We start from the raw sequence: 15,781 nt of genomic DNA, 5'->3' as shown, positions 1-15,781 counted from the left end.
TAATTATCACTCTTAAATTAGTAATTTAATAATATTAAAAATCATGAATATAATAAATACATAAATAGGGTATTTTATTAATAAAATAATATCAGTATTTCCATTTAAATCCATTAATAAAATCTGTTAGCTAAGAAGAAACCATCCCTTGCTCCATCACCCTTAACCAAATATAGACCACTGTGAAACTCACAACCAAGCTCGTAAGGCCACTCCCCAATCCGATCCCCACGATTGCCATGACCGACAAGCCCTTGTTTTTTACCAGCGGAGGCTTGAAAACATTAAAAGATGATAGGCAGACGAGCACACCCATTTGCTGTGGAATGGGACCAAGGAGTTGATTATTGTGGAGGTCGATGTCGTTGAGGTAGGTGCAATAGGCGAGCTGAGGCAGGATATGGCCAGTGAGACGTTTGGAGAAAAAGTTGAGAATGGTGAGATCTAACAATGACTTGAGAGTAGGGGGGATAGGGCTGAGAGGAGGTGTCGAAGCTCGGAACCAGGCGTCGACGAGAGGAACAAAGAGAGATTGATAAAACTTGTTGGTGGATAGCTGGAACTGGAATGGGAACAAGGAACTGATTGATAAAGCTTGTTGGTGGATAGGTGGAACTGGAACGGTAACAAGGACGAGGAATGACAAGACGAGCGGGAAGAAGAAAGAGAAGAGGAGTCTCATGGTCGAGTGAAAGTGATTGATAAAGCTTGTTGGTGGACAGGTGGAACTGGAATGGGAACAAGGACGAGGAATGATAAGACGAGAAGAGAAAAGAGGAGTCTCAAAGTTGAGTGAAAGTGAATTCAGTGGTCTAGTGGAGTAAATTCACTTTCAACAGGATTCAACAGGATTCATTCTTACTTCGTCGTAACTTACAATTCAAACCTGGTTGAGTAATCCTTTATTCTTTTAATTCTAAAATATAGTATAGCTCATACAAGATTGCATTCAGGATATCAGAGTTGAGATTTTCTAAACAGAAAAAGCGAGAGCATGAGGAACCTAATAGATCCTGTAAACAGGGCTCTCATTATTTTTTTTTGTTATCAGAAATCTGAAGCTTCCTAAGAAATGTTTTGAGACGATAACTTAAAAGGTTGAATGCAAGTACAATCTCTTCTACAAATGAAATAATGGGTGAATAACAAAAGGTGCAAAGATTTCTTCTTAATCACGGAGCGAGCTGTTTCTGCAATGAGAGCTTTCTACAGTCTTTAACTCAGTAAAGGAAACAACTTATGAGAGGGGATTGAAGGAAGCAGCAGAGAGGACAATCTCAACCCCACCTTCCATATAAGCGATTCCATGGAGATGGCATAGGCTTTCACAACGAGCTGGGAGACTTTCTCATGTATGGTGAGTTGGGAATGAGATCCTCAAATGGGCAGACTCACCATCAACACAATGCACTTCACACTCTTAGCCAAGAAATCTCAAAGCATTTGTTTTAACAGCTATGGAACAAGTGTTTACACCAATATTATAAATATTGACCTTATCACAAACTTTTATGATGTTATTTTTATATTATGAACATATTTTTAAAGCCATTAATTTTGAAGTATTTGAAAGAAAATTGTGGTTTATTATATTTTAAATTTTAGATATTTATAGGTTGATTTGAAGATAAAACAAATAGGAACATTTGAATCCTAATAATAATTCACAACATTTTCATATAATTGTGATATATTTGTATATAGTTTTACTTTACTATGTCAATATTTTGATATAAAATTTTGTATTAAATTTATCTGTGGTTTATACATAAATGTTTGGAAATGAGTTCATTTCTTAGGGCTTGTTTGGAACCCACATAAAAGAAAACAAATGAAAACTATTTTTTGTTGTTTGGCAGCAGAGAACCGTTGAGAGAAAAAAAAAATAGGAGGGAAACTCACTTTCACTCTTAGTTAACAAATTTTCACTTATAAAATGATGGAATTTGGGGAGAAAAGAAAATAAATAGAAACTTGAGAAAAAAATTTACTTGTCAAAATTTTAAAAAGTTACAAGCTTTCTTTTCTTTTCTATTTTCTGCGTGTATACAGACAAGAGAAACTATATTTAGTTACATTTTTTCTCTCACTTTTCATAGACATCAAAACAAGATAAAAAAAACCTAATTCTTTTTTTTTTTCTCTTCCTTTTCTTTTCTCTCCAATTTATGGGTTCCAAGTAAGGGTGGCTTCAAACAGAGCCGGCTCGCGAGCCGCTCGAGTTTGGCTCGGTTCGAAACGTTATATTTCGAGATCGAGCCGAGCTCGAACTCAGGGATGGGCTCGTTTACATTAACGAGTCAAGCTCGAGCAGAGCCCAGTTCAGCTTGTCGGCTCACGAGCCGACTCGTTAATATAACGAGCGATTCGGGGATCGGGAGACCTCTCTTCTTTTCGAGAAACCTCTCTTCGTTTTGCCTATGAAACTCATACCTCACTCTGCCATTTCCATGCCGTTTCAGCATGATTTCTTGCGGAAATCGCTGTCCGCCGGCAGGTATTCAGGGGAAATGGGGGATTTGGTATTCAAATCCCTCGTTCTCTCTCTCCCTCTTCGATTCCTCGATTTCTTCCTCTGCGATTTCTGTCTCTTCTTCCTCTGCGATTTCTTTCTCTTCTTCCTCTTCGATTTCGTCATCCAAAGTTTTTCCTCGCAGACGAGACGAAATCGACGGTCCGACGGAAGGAGGTAAGATTTTTATTTAATCTGTCTATTTTTTTTCGTCGCCAACCTAACCTAAAAAATCTCTAACTCTCGCTTCGTTTCTCAGCAGTGCTCCTTCATTCTTGGAAAGTCTTTTTGGATATCCGAACGGCAAACACTTTGTTTCTGTAAGCAAATGTTCTTTTTCTCAGCTCTGTTTTTTTTTTTTTTTTCAGATATTTGCAGTTGACAGTTCAAAGTACACTCGGGAAGAAATCATTGGAAGAAAACTGGTATGAATTTTATTTCATGATTTTGAGTGTTGATACTATTTGATTTTTTGAAATGGTGAGTTCTTGATTTAAGGGTAGAAGGTAAGAAGATCATTTTATACAGATTGTATAAGGTTGACCTATTTTATTCTCTTAATTTTTTGCTTGAGTGTACCATCAATTGCATTCTAGCTGGCTGAGAGTCAGGAAACTTCATACTGAGCTATGACATTCAAGAAGGAAAGGAAGGGTGGGGGAGAAAAATCCCCCACCTTGTCATTTGTTATGTTTTTGTATATCTCAGAATGACTTACTAAGCTCAAGTGCTATAATGTTTGGAAAATAGTTGGTTGTCAATGATTTTTTTACTCAAACTCCATTGTTCTTTATAAATGAAGTTATTATTCTAGACTTTCAAATATTTTTATGTTGTGGGATCTTGTTTCTTTTTTGCCTTCTTATTTTTAGGTGTCTGACCTCTTATAAAATTTTGTACGTTTATCATACATTTCAGCAATAAACAACAATGGTATTCAAATTGTTATTTGATATATTTTAGCAATGGAATTTTATTTCATGATTTTGAGTGTTGATAACATATTCTGTTCAATAATACTCTATTATAGTTAATGGAATCAGGAGCTTTCTTAATTGCATCCAACTTCTCTTTATTATAAAAAAGAATAAAAAAAGTTAGTTTTTGTCCTTCTTTCTTAATTCTCATTGAACTTATATCTGCTGCTGATCTAAAATGTTATATGGCTTGATGTATTAGCAAAAGTGATTTGATAGTTCCTTTTCTATCTTTTGGAAATTGAGATCTTGTGTGTGAACCTTTGATGTCTTAAATTTACTCATTGGATGATATATGATGCCTAAACCTTGTCAAATGTTCATATTTCGTTGAATTGATACGTTAGATATAGACGGATGTAAATTATCTCTCTTTTTTACAATCAATTTTTATCCTTCCTCTTCGATTTCTTCATCTGAAGTTCTTCATCGTTGACGAGACGAAAGCGACGGTCCGACGGGAGGTAAGATTTTTATTTAATGTTTTTTTTTTTTTTGTCGCCGACCTAACCCTATAAAATTTCTAACTCTGCTTTGTTTCAGCAGTGCTCCTTCATTCTTGGAAAGGCTTTTGGAGATATCCCTGAACGACGAACACATTTTCGGGTTCTGTAAGTGTTGGTTTTTTTTTTCATTTTTATCATTAATTTCTTGGTATTGTGGTTGAATTTCATCAGAATATTAGAAGAGAATGTTGGTGTGCTTATTTCCTTCTCTTAGAAGTTTTTAAATTTATATATAAAAAAAGGATCGGTATATTGGATTGGAAACTATTGGGTGCAGGGCTACTGGCTCAAAGAGACCCCGCTGCATTGAAAGACAAGGGTCGTTCTCGATTGTCACAATGTCACGTACCTTCCTCTAAGAACAAACAAGTATCTTAAATTATGTGTAGGATCTTTGTTGTTTGGATAACTTTCTTTTCTTTATGTTTTTAATTTGTAATTTTGTTTTTTTGTAGAATTAAGAATGTCAACACCTCCTCAATTAACATCAATAATTAACACTAGTTCTAGTGTGACTATAAATAGTGACTCAACTCCACCAGAGTCACTACCCTCTGTCATAGAAGTGGACCCAGATGAAATTACCATAAATGAGGATGAAGGTGATTCTACTCATACTTCAAAAAGACAAAAAAAGTCTCATGTGTAGTTGGAATTCAAAGAAGTATCACTTAATGGTACAAAAAAGGCTCAGTGTGTTCATTGTAAAATCAATTTGAGTGTTATTAGTAGTGGAGTGACCACACATATGAGTTGACATTTGAAACGTTGCACTAGTAGAAAAATGGCAATGAGAAAACAAAAAACCTTAAACTTTCAACCAGTGGGAGTGGGGTCTAATGTTGATCAGAGTTCATCTGGACTTCCTTTTATGGATTTTGGAGGAAAATATGATCAAGCTAAAATAAGAGTACTCATTGCTCATTGGATTCTTATGCATGAGCATCCATTCATGACAGTAGACGAGGAGGGATTTAATTTTGTAATGAAATTGGCAAATATGAATTATGAGAAAATATCCCGTAAGACTATTAAGAAGGAGTGTATGAGGCAGAGAAAAAGAAATTGAAAATTTTGTTAAAAGAGATTAACAAGATTAGTCTTACCACGGATCTTTGGAAGTCTCAAAATCAAAAAATTGAATACATGGTTATTACTGGGCATTTTATTGACAGTAATTAGAAGCTACAAAAACGAGTCTATGTTCCTCCTCCTCATCGTGGCGTTGATATAGCAGATGCTATTTACAAGTGTTTGAAAGAGTGGGAGATCAAAAATAAAGTTTTTAGTATTTCAGTTGATAATGCTGCATATAATGATGTTTGTATCAGAGTTTTGAAACAAGATTTTTCAAGGAAAAAAATTTTGGTGTGTGGTGGAAAGTTGTTTCATGTGCGTTGTTGTGCTCATATTTTGAACTTATTAGTCCAATATGGTCTTGTTCAGATTAAAGATATCATTGATAATGTGCGTGAAAGTGTCAAATTCATAAATCTGTCTGAGGCTAGACTTCGCACTTTTTCTGAAATTGTACAACAATTAGAACTTGTGAAAAGAGGTTGGTTATTGATTGTCCAACTCGTTGGAACTCCACTTATGACATGTTGTCTTCTGCATTAAAATTCAAAGATGCATTCTCTAGATTTAAAGTTAGAGAACCAACATATGATTGTTTGCCATGTTTTGATGAATGGGAAAAGGTTGACATGGTGTGTGAGATTTTAGAAGTTTTTAATGCAGTTACTAATATAATTTCTGGGAGTAACTACCCTACCTCAAATTTGTACCTTAGTGAGGTATATAGGGTAAAAGAAGTTCTCGATTTTCATTAGGACAATGGTTAGTAGAATGAAAGAGAAATTTGAGAAGTATTGGGGTGAATGCAATTTATTGATGGTTGTTGCTTCAGTTTTGGATCCAAGGGTCAAATTAAAGTTGATCGAAATGTGTTTTCCAGTGATATATTCTAAGGACGAAACTACAATGAATATAAATTTAGTTCGACGCACCTTATATGAGATCTACAATGAATATGTATCCTTATATAATGTGGATATTAGAAATGAAGAGATTGTTTCAAGTACTAGTAGCTCTATGGGTGTTTCCATAAGTCGTAGGCCTTCATCAAGTTCAGTTGGTCAAAGTTAATGAGTTATATGAAACAAAAGGATGTAGTTAATTCACCAAGGTCAAAATTGGAAATTTATCTTGAAGAAGGTGTATATAGTTGTGAGGAAACTTCACAATATGATTTTGATGTTTTAGAATGGTGGAAAGTGAATCATATGAAATTTTGGGTATTATCTAAGATAGCAGCAGACATCCTTGTAATTCCCATATCCACAATAGCTTCAAAGTCTACATTTAGTGCTGGTGGTAGAGTAATAGACTCATATCGTTCTTCCTTGGCACCAAGTACAGTTCAAGCTTTGATTTGTGGCAGTGATTGGATTCAGGTTCTTCACGGTGTAAAGAAAAATCAAAAGGTGAATTTCTTTGATCAATTCTTTATTATGATATTTTTTAGTATATTTTTTAGTTTTATTTATTAAAATTTTGTTTTATGATTACAGCCTGAGAAGAAGAGTGTAGAGATAATGCTACTAGCTACATGATTTTTCATGTTTCTCTCATCATGGTAATTTTAATATTTTTAACAACATTAAGTAACTAGTAGTGGAAGAGTATTTTTTTATCTGACAATAACTAATTTTATTTTTTTTGTTTTTGTCGTAGGTGGAGATTTTGCTCATGCAGGGACGTATATTATTTTCTAGCATTAAGAGAAACAATTATAGTTTGTAATTTTATAATGGATTTATAGTTTTTATTTGGGTGATTGTAAATTGATAGTGATATTTCATTTAATTTTGTTGTATTTGATTATTTTATGAAGTTTATTCATAATATTATGCAGTGTATGAAGTGTTTAGACTATTTTATGGAGTATTTATGGAATGTATAGATAATTTTATGGAGAGTTTATGGAGTGTTTATGGAGTATTTATGGAGTGTTTATGGAGTGTTTATGGAGTGTTTATGGAGTATTTATGGAGTGTTTATGGAGTGTTTATGCAGGTATTATGTATATTGATTATGCCCAATTTTAAGTAGAGGTCATGCCAAATTTTATACTGGTATTATATACATAGATTATACTCAATTTTAAGAAGAGGTTATACCTCAATCTTATACATGTATTATACATATAGGTTATGCCTAATTTTATGTAGAGGTCATGTCCAATTTTATGTAAAATGTATGTATAATTTTATATATAATTTATTTGATAAATATTTTTTGAAAATTTTTAAATGTATGTTGAGGCTCGAGTTCGGCTCTAAGCTCGGCTCGAGCTCGGTTAAAATTTTTGGGCTCGAGCTCGATAACAATTTTAGGCTTGAGACGGGCTCGGGTCAAAATATTTAAATCAAGCTCGGCTCGAACATAGGTAGGTTCGGGCTCGGCTCGGCTCGATGTCACCCCTAGTTCCAAGCACAACTTTAGGGCCTATTTGAAACCTACGGAAAAGAAAAAAATGAGAGAGAAAATTATTTTCTATTGTTTGGCAAAAGAGAATCATCTAGATAAAAAGAAAATAAGGGAGAAATAGTTAATAGTTTATCTCTAAAAAAATAATAGAATTTGGTGAGAAAATAAAATAAAAAGAAACATGTGAGAAATTTTTAATCATAAAAAAATTAAAATATTACTATTTTCATTTTCATTTTTTTTTCACATATAACCCAAACAAGAGAAACCATATTTCCCTCTCATTTTCCATAGGTATCCAACAAGAGGAAAGAAACTTGTTTTCTTTTCTTTTCTGTTCGCTCTATTTTTTGTGTTCCAAACACAACCTTAGAGAACAACATCAAAAAAAAAACAATCATTTTAGCAAGATATCGAGCTCAACATAAATGGCCCGTGAGGTTATTGATAGTGCATCAATTTTGAAATATGAAGAATCATCGAGGTTGACTCGTTTACAAAAAACCTTAAGACTTTTTTTCACAATCCTTTTTGTATTTAGTAGTAAATATAAAAGGATTATATCCTTTTGCAAATTAGTTTCATTTTATCATCTCCCTCCCCCGAATTTCGAAACTTTTTGGCTCCACCAATGGTTTTAAAGATTGTTCTTTGCATTGATTTTGTAAATAAAACACTAAAATATCTTGTTGCCAGAGAAAAATGATTTAATTTATAGGACTATTCCAACAAATAGTAACTAAAGTAGAGGGATTTCAAGGACAATCAGTTCCATTTGTTCAAAAATAAGTAAGACATGGCACATCATTTCCTACTAGAGTACAACTTTTTAGCTTGATAAAAACAAGTTTTTTTTAATTCTATGATTTTATTATTTTATATATTAAAATTATATATATAGGTAATGTGAAAGATTCTGTTGATAAATCGATAATTTTTTTAATTAATAAATATTTTAATTGATATTAAATGGTGTTAAATAAGTAAGAGTTATTTTTTTAATTATTTATTAAAAATGTAATAATTTTTTATTTTAGATATAAGGTAATAAAAAGTGTATTTGATTTTTTAATTTTTTTAAAATTTATTCAAAATTATATCATCTAATGACGTGGCTGCCTCTGTGTTCATCTACGGTATCGCTCTGATAACGGGGTAACGCCTAAGCAGTCAAAGCTTACGTGTCGCCTTTGATTGTCCACATATACAGTGGACCGGTTAAAGTTCGGTAATTTTATAAATAACTTGAGATCTTTGTTGTTTTCATAAATAAGTTGTTTCAATGCCTCGTGAGCCAAAGGTGGGTGAATAGTTTGAGAGTAGGAGAACGGAGCACTTCTTGGTGGTACTGCTGCTGATGTTGCACTGCCATTGTAAGCCAATATGATAAATCTTTTGATCTTAGAAGCATTAAAATAGGCTAAAATTTGCATTTCGATCGAGTTCTTTCCCAGTCTCATCACCCCATTACAGTGACTTGATATTGTGAATCACCCACAAGAAGATGATGGGAGCCGCCTTCCATCACCCTCGCTCCATCTTCTTCACTTCTACTAAGATGGTCACAGGGCTTCACCAGAAACTCCACTTCCGTGCTTCCTCCTGATTCCAAATTCACATTTTCAAATCCAACCAACTCTTTGATGGGAGCCCCTGGTTTACTCTCAGCTCCACGAACAAAAAGCAGCACAGAATGTTTACCACCCATTTCCCCCAGATTCTGAACTCGGACAACTGCTGAGAACTCGAGATTCCGACACATATCTGCCCCCAGCAAAGCAGTATCGTAAATGGCCGCTGAGTTTGAGACCCTCTTTGCCTGGATAGCGCTTGACTGATTCAGAAAAAGCTGTTTTCGAGAAACAGAAACAAACTCGTAAGAGTGTGATGAGTAGCTCTGGCCATAGCCAAACGAGAACACTGCTCTGCCATTGTAGAAACGGTAGGTGCGTCCAGGGTAGCCAGGAGCTGCCCTCATCCTCATATCTGTCATGGGTACTTGGGTGAATGACTGGGGGTACCAAGTCACAGGTAATCTTCCTCCTGCTCATAAGAAAGTCACAGTAATCTTCAACTCATTGATATCTTTCGAATGCAGAGATTATCTGGTTTAGATCTTTAGACAACTCACCTGGATTATGGTTGCCGAAGATAACATCTGCAATTGCAAGTCCACCAGCTTCACCAGGATAACCAGCCCACAAGATAGCTCCAATCTTCGGATGATTCTTTGCAAAGGTAATGTCAACAGGGCCTCCAGACACCACCACCAGAATGACCGGGTTCTTGGCAGCTTTTGCAACAGTGGTTATCAAAGAGTTCTGATAGCCTGGAAGAACCAAATCCACTCGATCCAGTTCTTCTTTCTCTTGTGTGATGTCAAGACCCATGATCAAAATGACATGATCTACAGCTTTTGCAGCTGCTACAGGTTCGCTAATCCCAACTGGTGAGCAAGACACTTGCTCGCAGCCAGGGACATACCGAATGTCCTTCACATAATTCCGCAATGCCTGGAGAGCGGAAATTCGTTTACATGGTTCACCGGCATAGTCCCCCAACAGTGCTGTTACGTCGTCTGCGTTTGGTCCGATAACGGCAACAGAACCAGGTGAAGTTTTGGACAGAGGGAGGAGTCTTGCAGAGTTCTTTAACAAGACTATCCCATCTCGAGCAGCTTCGAAAGCTAAGTTTTGGTGCTCCTGGGAGCACACTTGGTTGGCTCCAATGTCCCCAAAAGGCTGATTCTTGGGGTTGCCATTGAACAGCCCAAGCCTCATTCTAATGGAGAAGAGATTGCGAAGTGCTCTGTCTATATCATATTGGGACAATTTTTGCTGCCCGAGTGCCGATTTTGTGTATTCTTGCAAGAAGGAACCGCAGTTGACATCCAGCCCTGGAAACAATTACTTCTGTTTGATCAATGAACGAAAAGATAAAGCAAATGCTAGCTAGACATTATGAGCTCAGAGTACCAAATCGTAACTGTAAAATTTTATACCGACTTACCCGCTTTGAGAACAAAAGCAGCTGCGTCTTCTGGTGATTTGGCGTAGTGATGGGCACCGTAGATGATAGAAACGGCGTCACAATCGGAGACAACATAACTGATAAGATCATTTTATGCAAAGATATTAAACCAGATTATGTTCTTTAAATTATCCAATACAGGAACCAAATGCCATTTGATCTTACCCATAAAATCCCCAATCTTGTCTAGCAGTTTTCGATAGCAGATTGAAATCAGCACAAGGTGGAACCCCATTGACGCTGTTGTAAGAACACATGATTCCACTAGCTCGACCTTGTTCAACACAGCTTCTGAAAGGAGGCTGATATGTATCAGCCAAATCCTGCTGAGTAACCTGGAAGAAGAGAAATCAGTTTCTGAGCAAACAAAACAGGGCATTTCAAACTTGAAAGAGCTCGAATGAACAAGTTTAGTTTTTTTTTTTTTAACCTTAGCATCGAAGACATAGCGCGTGGTGCCCTTCCAGTTATCCAAATCATAAGCAGTGAAGTGTTTGCAACAAGCAGAAGCCTTGAGAGGTTGAGAGTCTGATTTGGCCCCTTCAAGAGGATCGCCTTGAAATCCTCTCACGAAATTGGCTGCATACTTGCCAACCAGTGTGGGATCTTCTCCTGGAGTCTCCTGTCCTCTTCCCCACCTTGGGTCCCGATAGATATTGATATTTGGTGCCCAGAATGTGAGCCCTCCCGCTTGTCCATTGTTGTAAAATCCTCGAGCTTCGATTCCGATTGCCTGCAATTCATAGTTAGAATCATATAGAAGTTAGAAAACTCGTGACTCTGTACAGGGTCTCAGTTCATAGCTGTAGAATGTATTCAACAAGCAGAAAATAAAATAACTCGACTGAAAAAGAGAAACGAATTAGCAGAGTCTTCGGCGTGGTGGAAACAGGATACCCAATAATTTCAAACACTGGCTGGTTTCTTTGTTTCCAACTCGACGAGCGAGTTTTTCGAGCAGCGAACAATTCGGACACTAAAGTAAATACATGCTAGCGTTACCAAAGAGGAGGATCACGCATGAAATGTATATGGCTGAAAACGGAGATCAAGCTCCATGAATAGCAATTGTGGTTCACGACGCTGTAAAAAACACAGACCCACTGGTCCAGTCGTCCTGCCTGAGAGTCGGCAGAGTTAGAGCATTTCAATTAACTCTTAACGACAAAGACAGATTACCTGTCCAATGCGATACCATAGATTCGGGTTGAAGGACGCAGCACTGTGAATGACTTGTGGGAAACTGGTGGCGGAATGAATCGGCCCACCGAAGTTAACTCCGCCTCCAGCACCAGAGATTCCGTGCAACGCCTCCGACCACCAGCTGTAGCTCGGGATACCGAGACGGGGAATTGCAGGAGCTTTGTTTACAAGCTGGGCAATTTTCTCTTCGACGGAGAGACGAGAGACGAGGTCCTGAACTCTGACTTCGATGGAGAGAGACTGCTTACAGAAGGCATAAGAAGAAGTAGAAGGGTTGGACGCATCGCAGGCAAACGGAGGCTCGGACGAGCAAGCGCAGTCGAAGAGAAAGGCAAGACAGAAAGCAGAGACAAGGGGAAGAAGGCGAAGGCTGAAGAACGCCATCTTTCTCTGTCGGTTCCCTCGCCCGAACTCTTTACAAAAGGAGATGAGAGTGTTTGAGAGGAAGAGGCGCGAGCAGGAAATATATACAGAGTAAAAAGGAAGAACGGTACTGAAACGAACTTAAAAGAGACAGCAAACGAGTAATAAATATATGGTAGAATACACTCCTTTGTATGCTGTATTGCAGAAGAAGAAAAAAACCGTAAATTATTCTCAGAGACTTATTAAATGAGTTGTTATGGTCCTGGGTTAAATACTTGTTTTCCGCTACCTAATAGGTAGGGTTTTTGGATAGTATTGGCTAGGTAATTAACATTTTGGTACGCCTACGTCGTGAGTTCGAATCTCGACGTGAGCAAACTTAGTGGAGGGGGCGACCTAGAGGTTGGATTAAAATTATTGGTAGGGTCACAAAAGGTGGGTCGGGCCAGTGTCGCTAGAGTGGGCCGTCGTGGACGTCGGCTCATGAAGGTGGGTGTGATGTTATGGTCCTGGGTTAAGTAATTGGCTTTCCGCTACCTAATGAGTCCTTCATCTATTCCTATCTCCACTTTGTTAAGACAATTCAACATCAAGAATGAACCCTTAATGTTTTGGGCATCTCTCTCTCCCCTTTTATCTCTTCCTTTTGCTCGTCCAATTTGATACTAAGAATAGGGTAGATAATGTGTTGGGGGAAGGATCTCTCCTTTTTTCTTATGCATAATCATAATCATCTATATCACATATTCTTAAATATAATTAATATTTTTAAAATTCAAGAGAAAAATAGTTATTATAAATTTTATTTAATTAGAAATTGTATTATACATAAGTGGCCTAGAAAGTCCTCCTTTTAGACAGGGGGAGGTTACCCTAAAAGGCCTCCAAGTTTTTCTTTTTTCTCATGTGAATCTACATTCTCCCTATTGAGAAGAAAAGTATAGTTGTGTTAATATTAACTACAAAAGGAAGGAAAGAGGAGCCTCGATATAACTACTTGCTAATTTGATTAGACTCGATATCCTGATATGAATCTGACCCATTTATTTGATCCAAACTTGACCCATTTCTAGTTCGATATATTTAAAATGGACTAGAAACTTGGTCCTTTATTTTTTTATTAGTGGAACACCATTTCCATTCCTCGATGAGTCGAAGAAAGACAGGGGAGGTTACCTTGAGAGGGCTCTAACTTTTTCTTTTTTCTTTTTTCTTTTTTCTCATGACATTCTCCCTATGAGAAGAAAAACATGTTTTTGTTAATAGTGCTAATGTCATATCAACTACAAAAGGAAGAAATGTAGAGCCTCCTTATAACTACTTGTGTTATGATATGAACCTAACCTATTTCTAGTTCGATATATTTAAAATGGACTAGAAACTTTGTCCTTCGTTTTTTTACTACTTAAAATACTTTATTTATTAATAAAAGTATTTAAATATATTTTTTATATTTAATATTTAATATTTTTAATGGGTTAACCCCAACCCATACTTTAACACCTATTTGAATGGATCGGGTCTTCTCTTAGGCTCTCTTTGGAACCCTATGAAAAAAAAAAAAAAAAAAAAAATTTGATTATTATTATTCCTAAATATAGTTAGTGAAAAAAATTGATCATTATCTTATTTTTACTAAGTATTTTTAGAAATAATAATAATCAAATTCTTATTTATTTATTTATTTTCTTTTCTAAGAGTTACAAACAGACCTGGTAGTTACATGTTAGCCACGTCTAGAACTGAAATGCACTACTCTCGGCTAGTGCAAGGAAACCAATACTGAGGAACTGTTTAAGAATGCATGAAAGTTGAGTCGTCTGTTCCATTTAAATTCAGGAACCAGATGCGTTAATGGAGTCGGCTGCACATGCATCATAATCGAGCAATAAAGTTGCAGAGACAGTGGACTCCACTTAATAAAGAAGAAGATGTTGATTTGTTTGTATGTGTTGGGTAAGCATTGGGAGAAGGGTAATGGGAATTTATTCAGCTTTGTTTTTTTTTCTGGGAAAACCTTGAGAGAATCACCAATCTAATAGTGTTTATAATAGTTGATTTTCTCCTCTCCCCGTTACAGTTTTGGAGCAGACGTTTCTGTTGCTTTCGTTGTTCCTCTTTCAGTACTAGAAGAAAATGATCAAGCTCAAGGATTGTTAAGTGGAAGGATGGAGAAGACACGGTGCTGGGTTGCATTTAAAGAATTATACTAAGAACAGGCAGCAGGGAATCGATCGTATCAAGATCCGAATCGTGAAAAGTGTAGTCAGGAAGGGAATGAAGGCATGGGAAAAGGTTGAATGATGGAGCATTTTGCAGCTTTACTGTCATTCGATTCTGGAAAAAAATGTCATTCGATTCTGGAGAAAAATTGAGACGAGTCACGGTGGAGAAGAGGACACAAAATCATGGAACACAGACAGACACTGCCCAGTTCCAAATTCCAAAATTCCCATATCTATCTCTCCTCTCTCTCCCTCTCATCACTCTCTCTGGTATCTTTTCACTTTTAAAATTTTACTATTGACAATGAGATTTTTTATTTTTTTTTATGAAACTCATGAATTTTCTCCCTTGAAATGGTTTGTCAGACATCATTGGTGTGTTTTATGAAGAGTTATTGATACCTCCTTAATTGGATCCATGAAATTATTTCAGGCATAGGTCCCATTACAAAGGGAGACATTATAAGCAACAAGGGGTCCTCTCATCCTCTTTACAAACTTTTTGCTGCATTATGCAGCCAAACCCTAACCCTAAAAGCCATGGACAGAGAGAGGAATAGAAAATTTATCCACAATAGACATGAGTGTGAGTAAAAATGAGCATTCTTTGGCAAAAACCCTGGATTTTGATTTCACCTCATGAGTCAAGTACGGCTCACAAGGTTTTAAATTAGGGATGGGTTTTTGTAAATAAAATAAAGAAAGGTCGGATTTTAATCGAGCTTAGATGGACAAAGTAGAGATTCTTAGGCATGGTACGTGCAATTTTTCAGGGTAAAAGATGCGAGTTTGATAAATCTGCCGAGGAATCAGAGAAAATGTTTGTTGGACCTTCTTCTAAGCAATGTTTCAATGGCTCTACCCTAAAGACCATCACTATTCTTTTTCTTCTTCTTCAAAATTTCTGCATTGTCAAAAAACAAAAAATAAGAGTTGGTCAATAGCCTGAAGCTGAATAGAAACTAATGTGAAAATTACCTCTGCTTGTTGTAAAGAATGTTACTTAATTTGGGCCTTTCTTACTTCCTTCTAGTAACCATTGCATTGTTGACAGAAATAAGTTTCATGCTTCCCAAATATGTGTCTAGAGGTGCTCCTTCTACCTTGAAAATTCAACATTGCATGAAGAAGAATTTGATAGGTGTGGGTAAATCTAGGAAATTATATTTTGTATTTATTGTGGTTTCAATTGTAGGTTGTTGCTTGATCTTATTGACGTAGAATTTTAGTTACATCGACTTTTATACCTCGCAAGCGTACGAATCGTTCATGTAATCTAGCAGTAAACGAGGGTCATATCCACAGGGAGGATTGAATTTCGTGTATTATTCAGTCAACTAGCCTAACCAAATATGATGAATTAATATGAACTAAACACTAATTATATCCTAAATTATCAAGCAATAATTTAATTAACTACTTGCACAACAGGAAACGTCAACTCTGGATTTTACCGTGATTCGTGCCTCT

General features: G+C 36.3%; 2 protein-coding genes across 2 annotated transcripts; both read right to left on the bottom strand.

Annotated features, from left to right (window-relative positions):
* Positions 1-130: 130 nt before the first annotated feature.
* LOC137937190 (receptor-like protein 44) lies at positions 131-682 on the bottom strand. Its single transcript, XM_068782283.1, has one exon. It carries the CDS (start codon positions 680-682, stop codon positions 131-133), a length of 552 nt encoding a protein of 183 aa, XP_068638384.1.
* An 8,153-nt stretch (positions 683-8,835) lies between these two features.
* Positions 8,836-12,141, bottom strand: LOC137936293 (probable beta-D-xylosidase 7). The gene is made up of 6 exons (XM_068780879.1): positions 11,697-12,141; positions 10,948-11,250; positions 10,683-10,852; positions 10,497-10,594; positions 9,619-10,383; positions 8,836-9,530 (listed from the first exon to the last, which is right to left on the bottom strand). The coding sequence occupies exons 1-6, from the start codon at positions 12,102-12,104 to the stop codon at positions 8,947-8,949; spliced, it is 2,328 nt and encodes a 775-aa protein (XP_068636980.1). The 5' UTR covers positions 12,105-12,141; the 3' UTR covers positions 8,836-8,946.
* Between the last annotated feature and the right edge of the window lie 3,640 nt (positions 12,142-15,781).

The sequence above is a fragment of the Aristolochia californica genome, unplaced genomic scaffold, assembly GCF_029961685.1.
Source record: "Aristolochia californica isolate CCGP_79_NKW_82.1479 unplaced genomic scaffold, dmAriCali1.0.hap1 SCAF_7, whole genome shotgun sequence".
Lineage (NCBI taxonomy): Eukaryota > Viridiplantae > Streptophyta > Magnoliopsida > Piperales > Aristolochiaceae > Aristolochia > Aristolochia californica.
The sequence above is the reverse complement of the archived record's forward strand: the minus strand, read 5'-3'. Positions and strand labels throughout refer to the sequence as shown.

Coding starts and splice junctions, on each gene's coding strand:
- LOC137936293 (XM_068780879.1), bottom strand. CDS start 12,104: ATGGCGTTCTTCAGCCTTCGCCTTCTTCCCCTTGTCTCTGCTTTCTGT. Junction 10,595..10,682: donor CAAGATTGGGGATTTTATGG/GTAAGATCAAAT, acceptor TGATCTTATCAG/TTATGTTGTCTCCGATTGTG. Junction 10,384..10,496: donor TGCTTTTGTTCTCAAAGCGG/GTAAGTCGGTAT, acceptor AATTGTTTCCAG/GGCTGGATGTCAACTGCGGT.
- LOC137937190 (XM_068782283.1), bottom strand. CDS start 682: ATGAGACTCCTCTTCTCTTTCTTCTTCCCGCTCGTCTTGTCATTCCTC.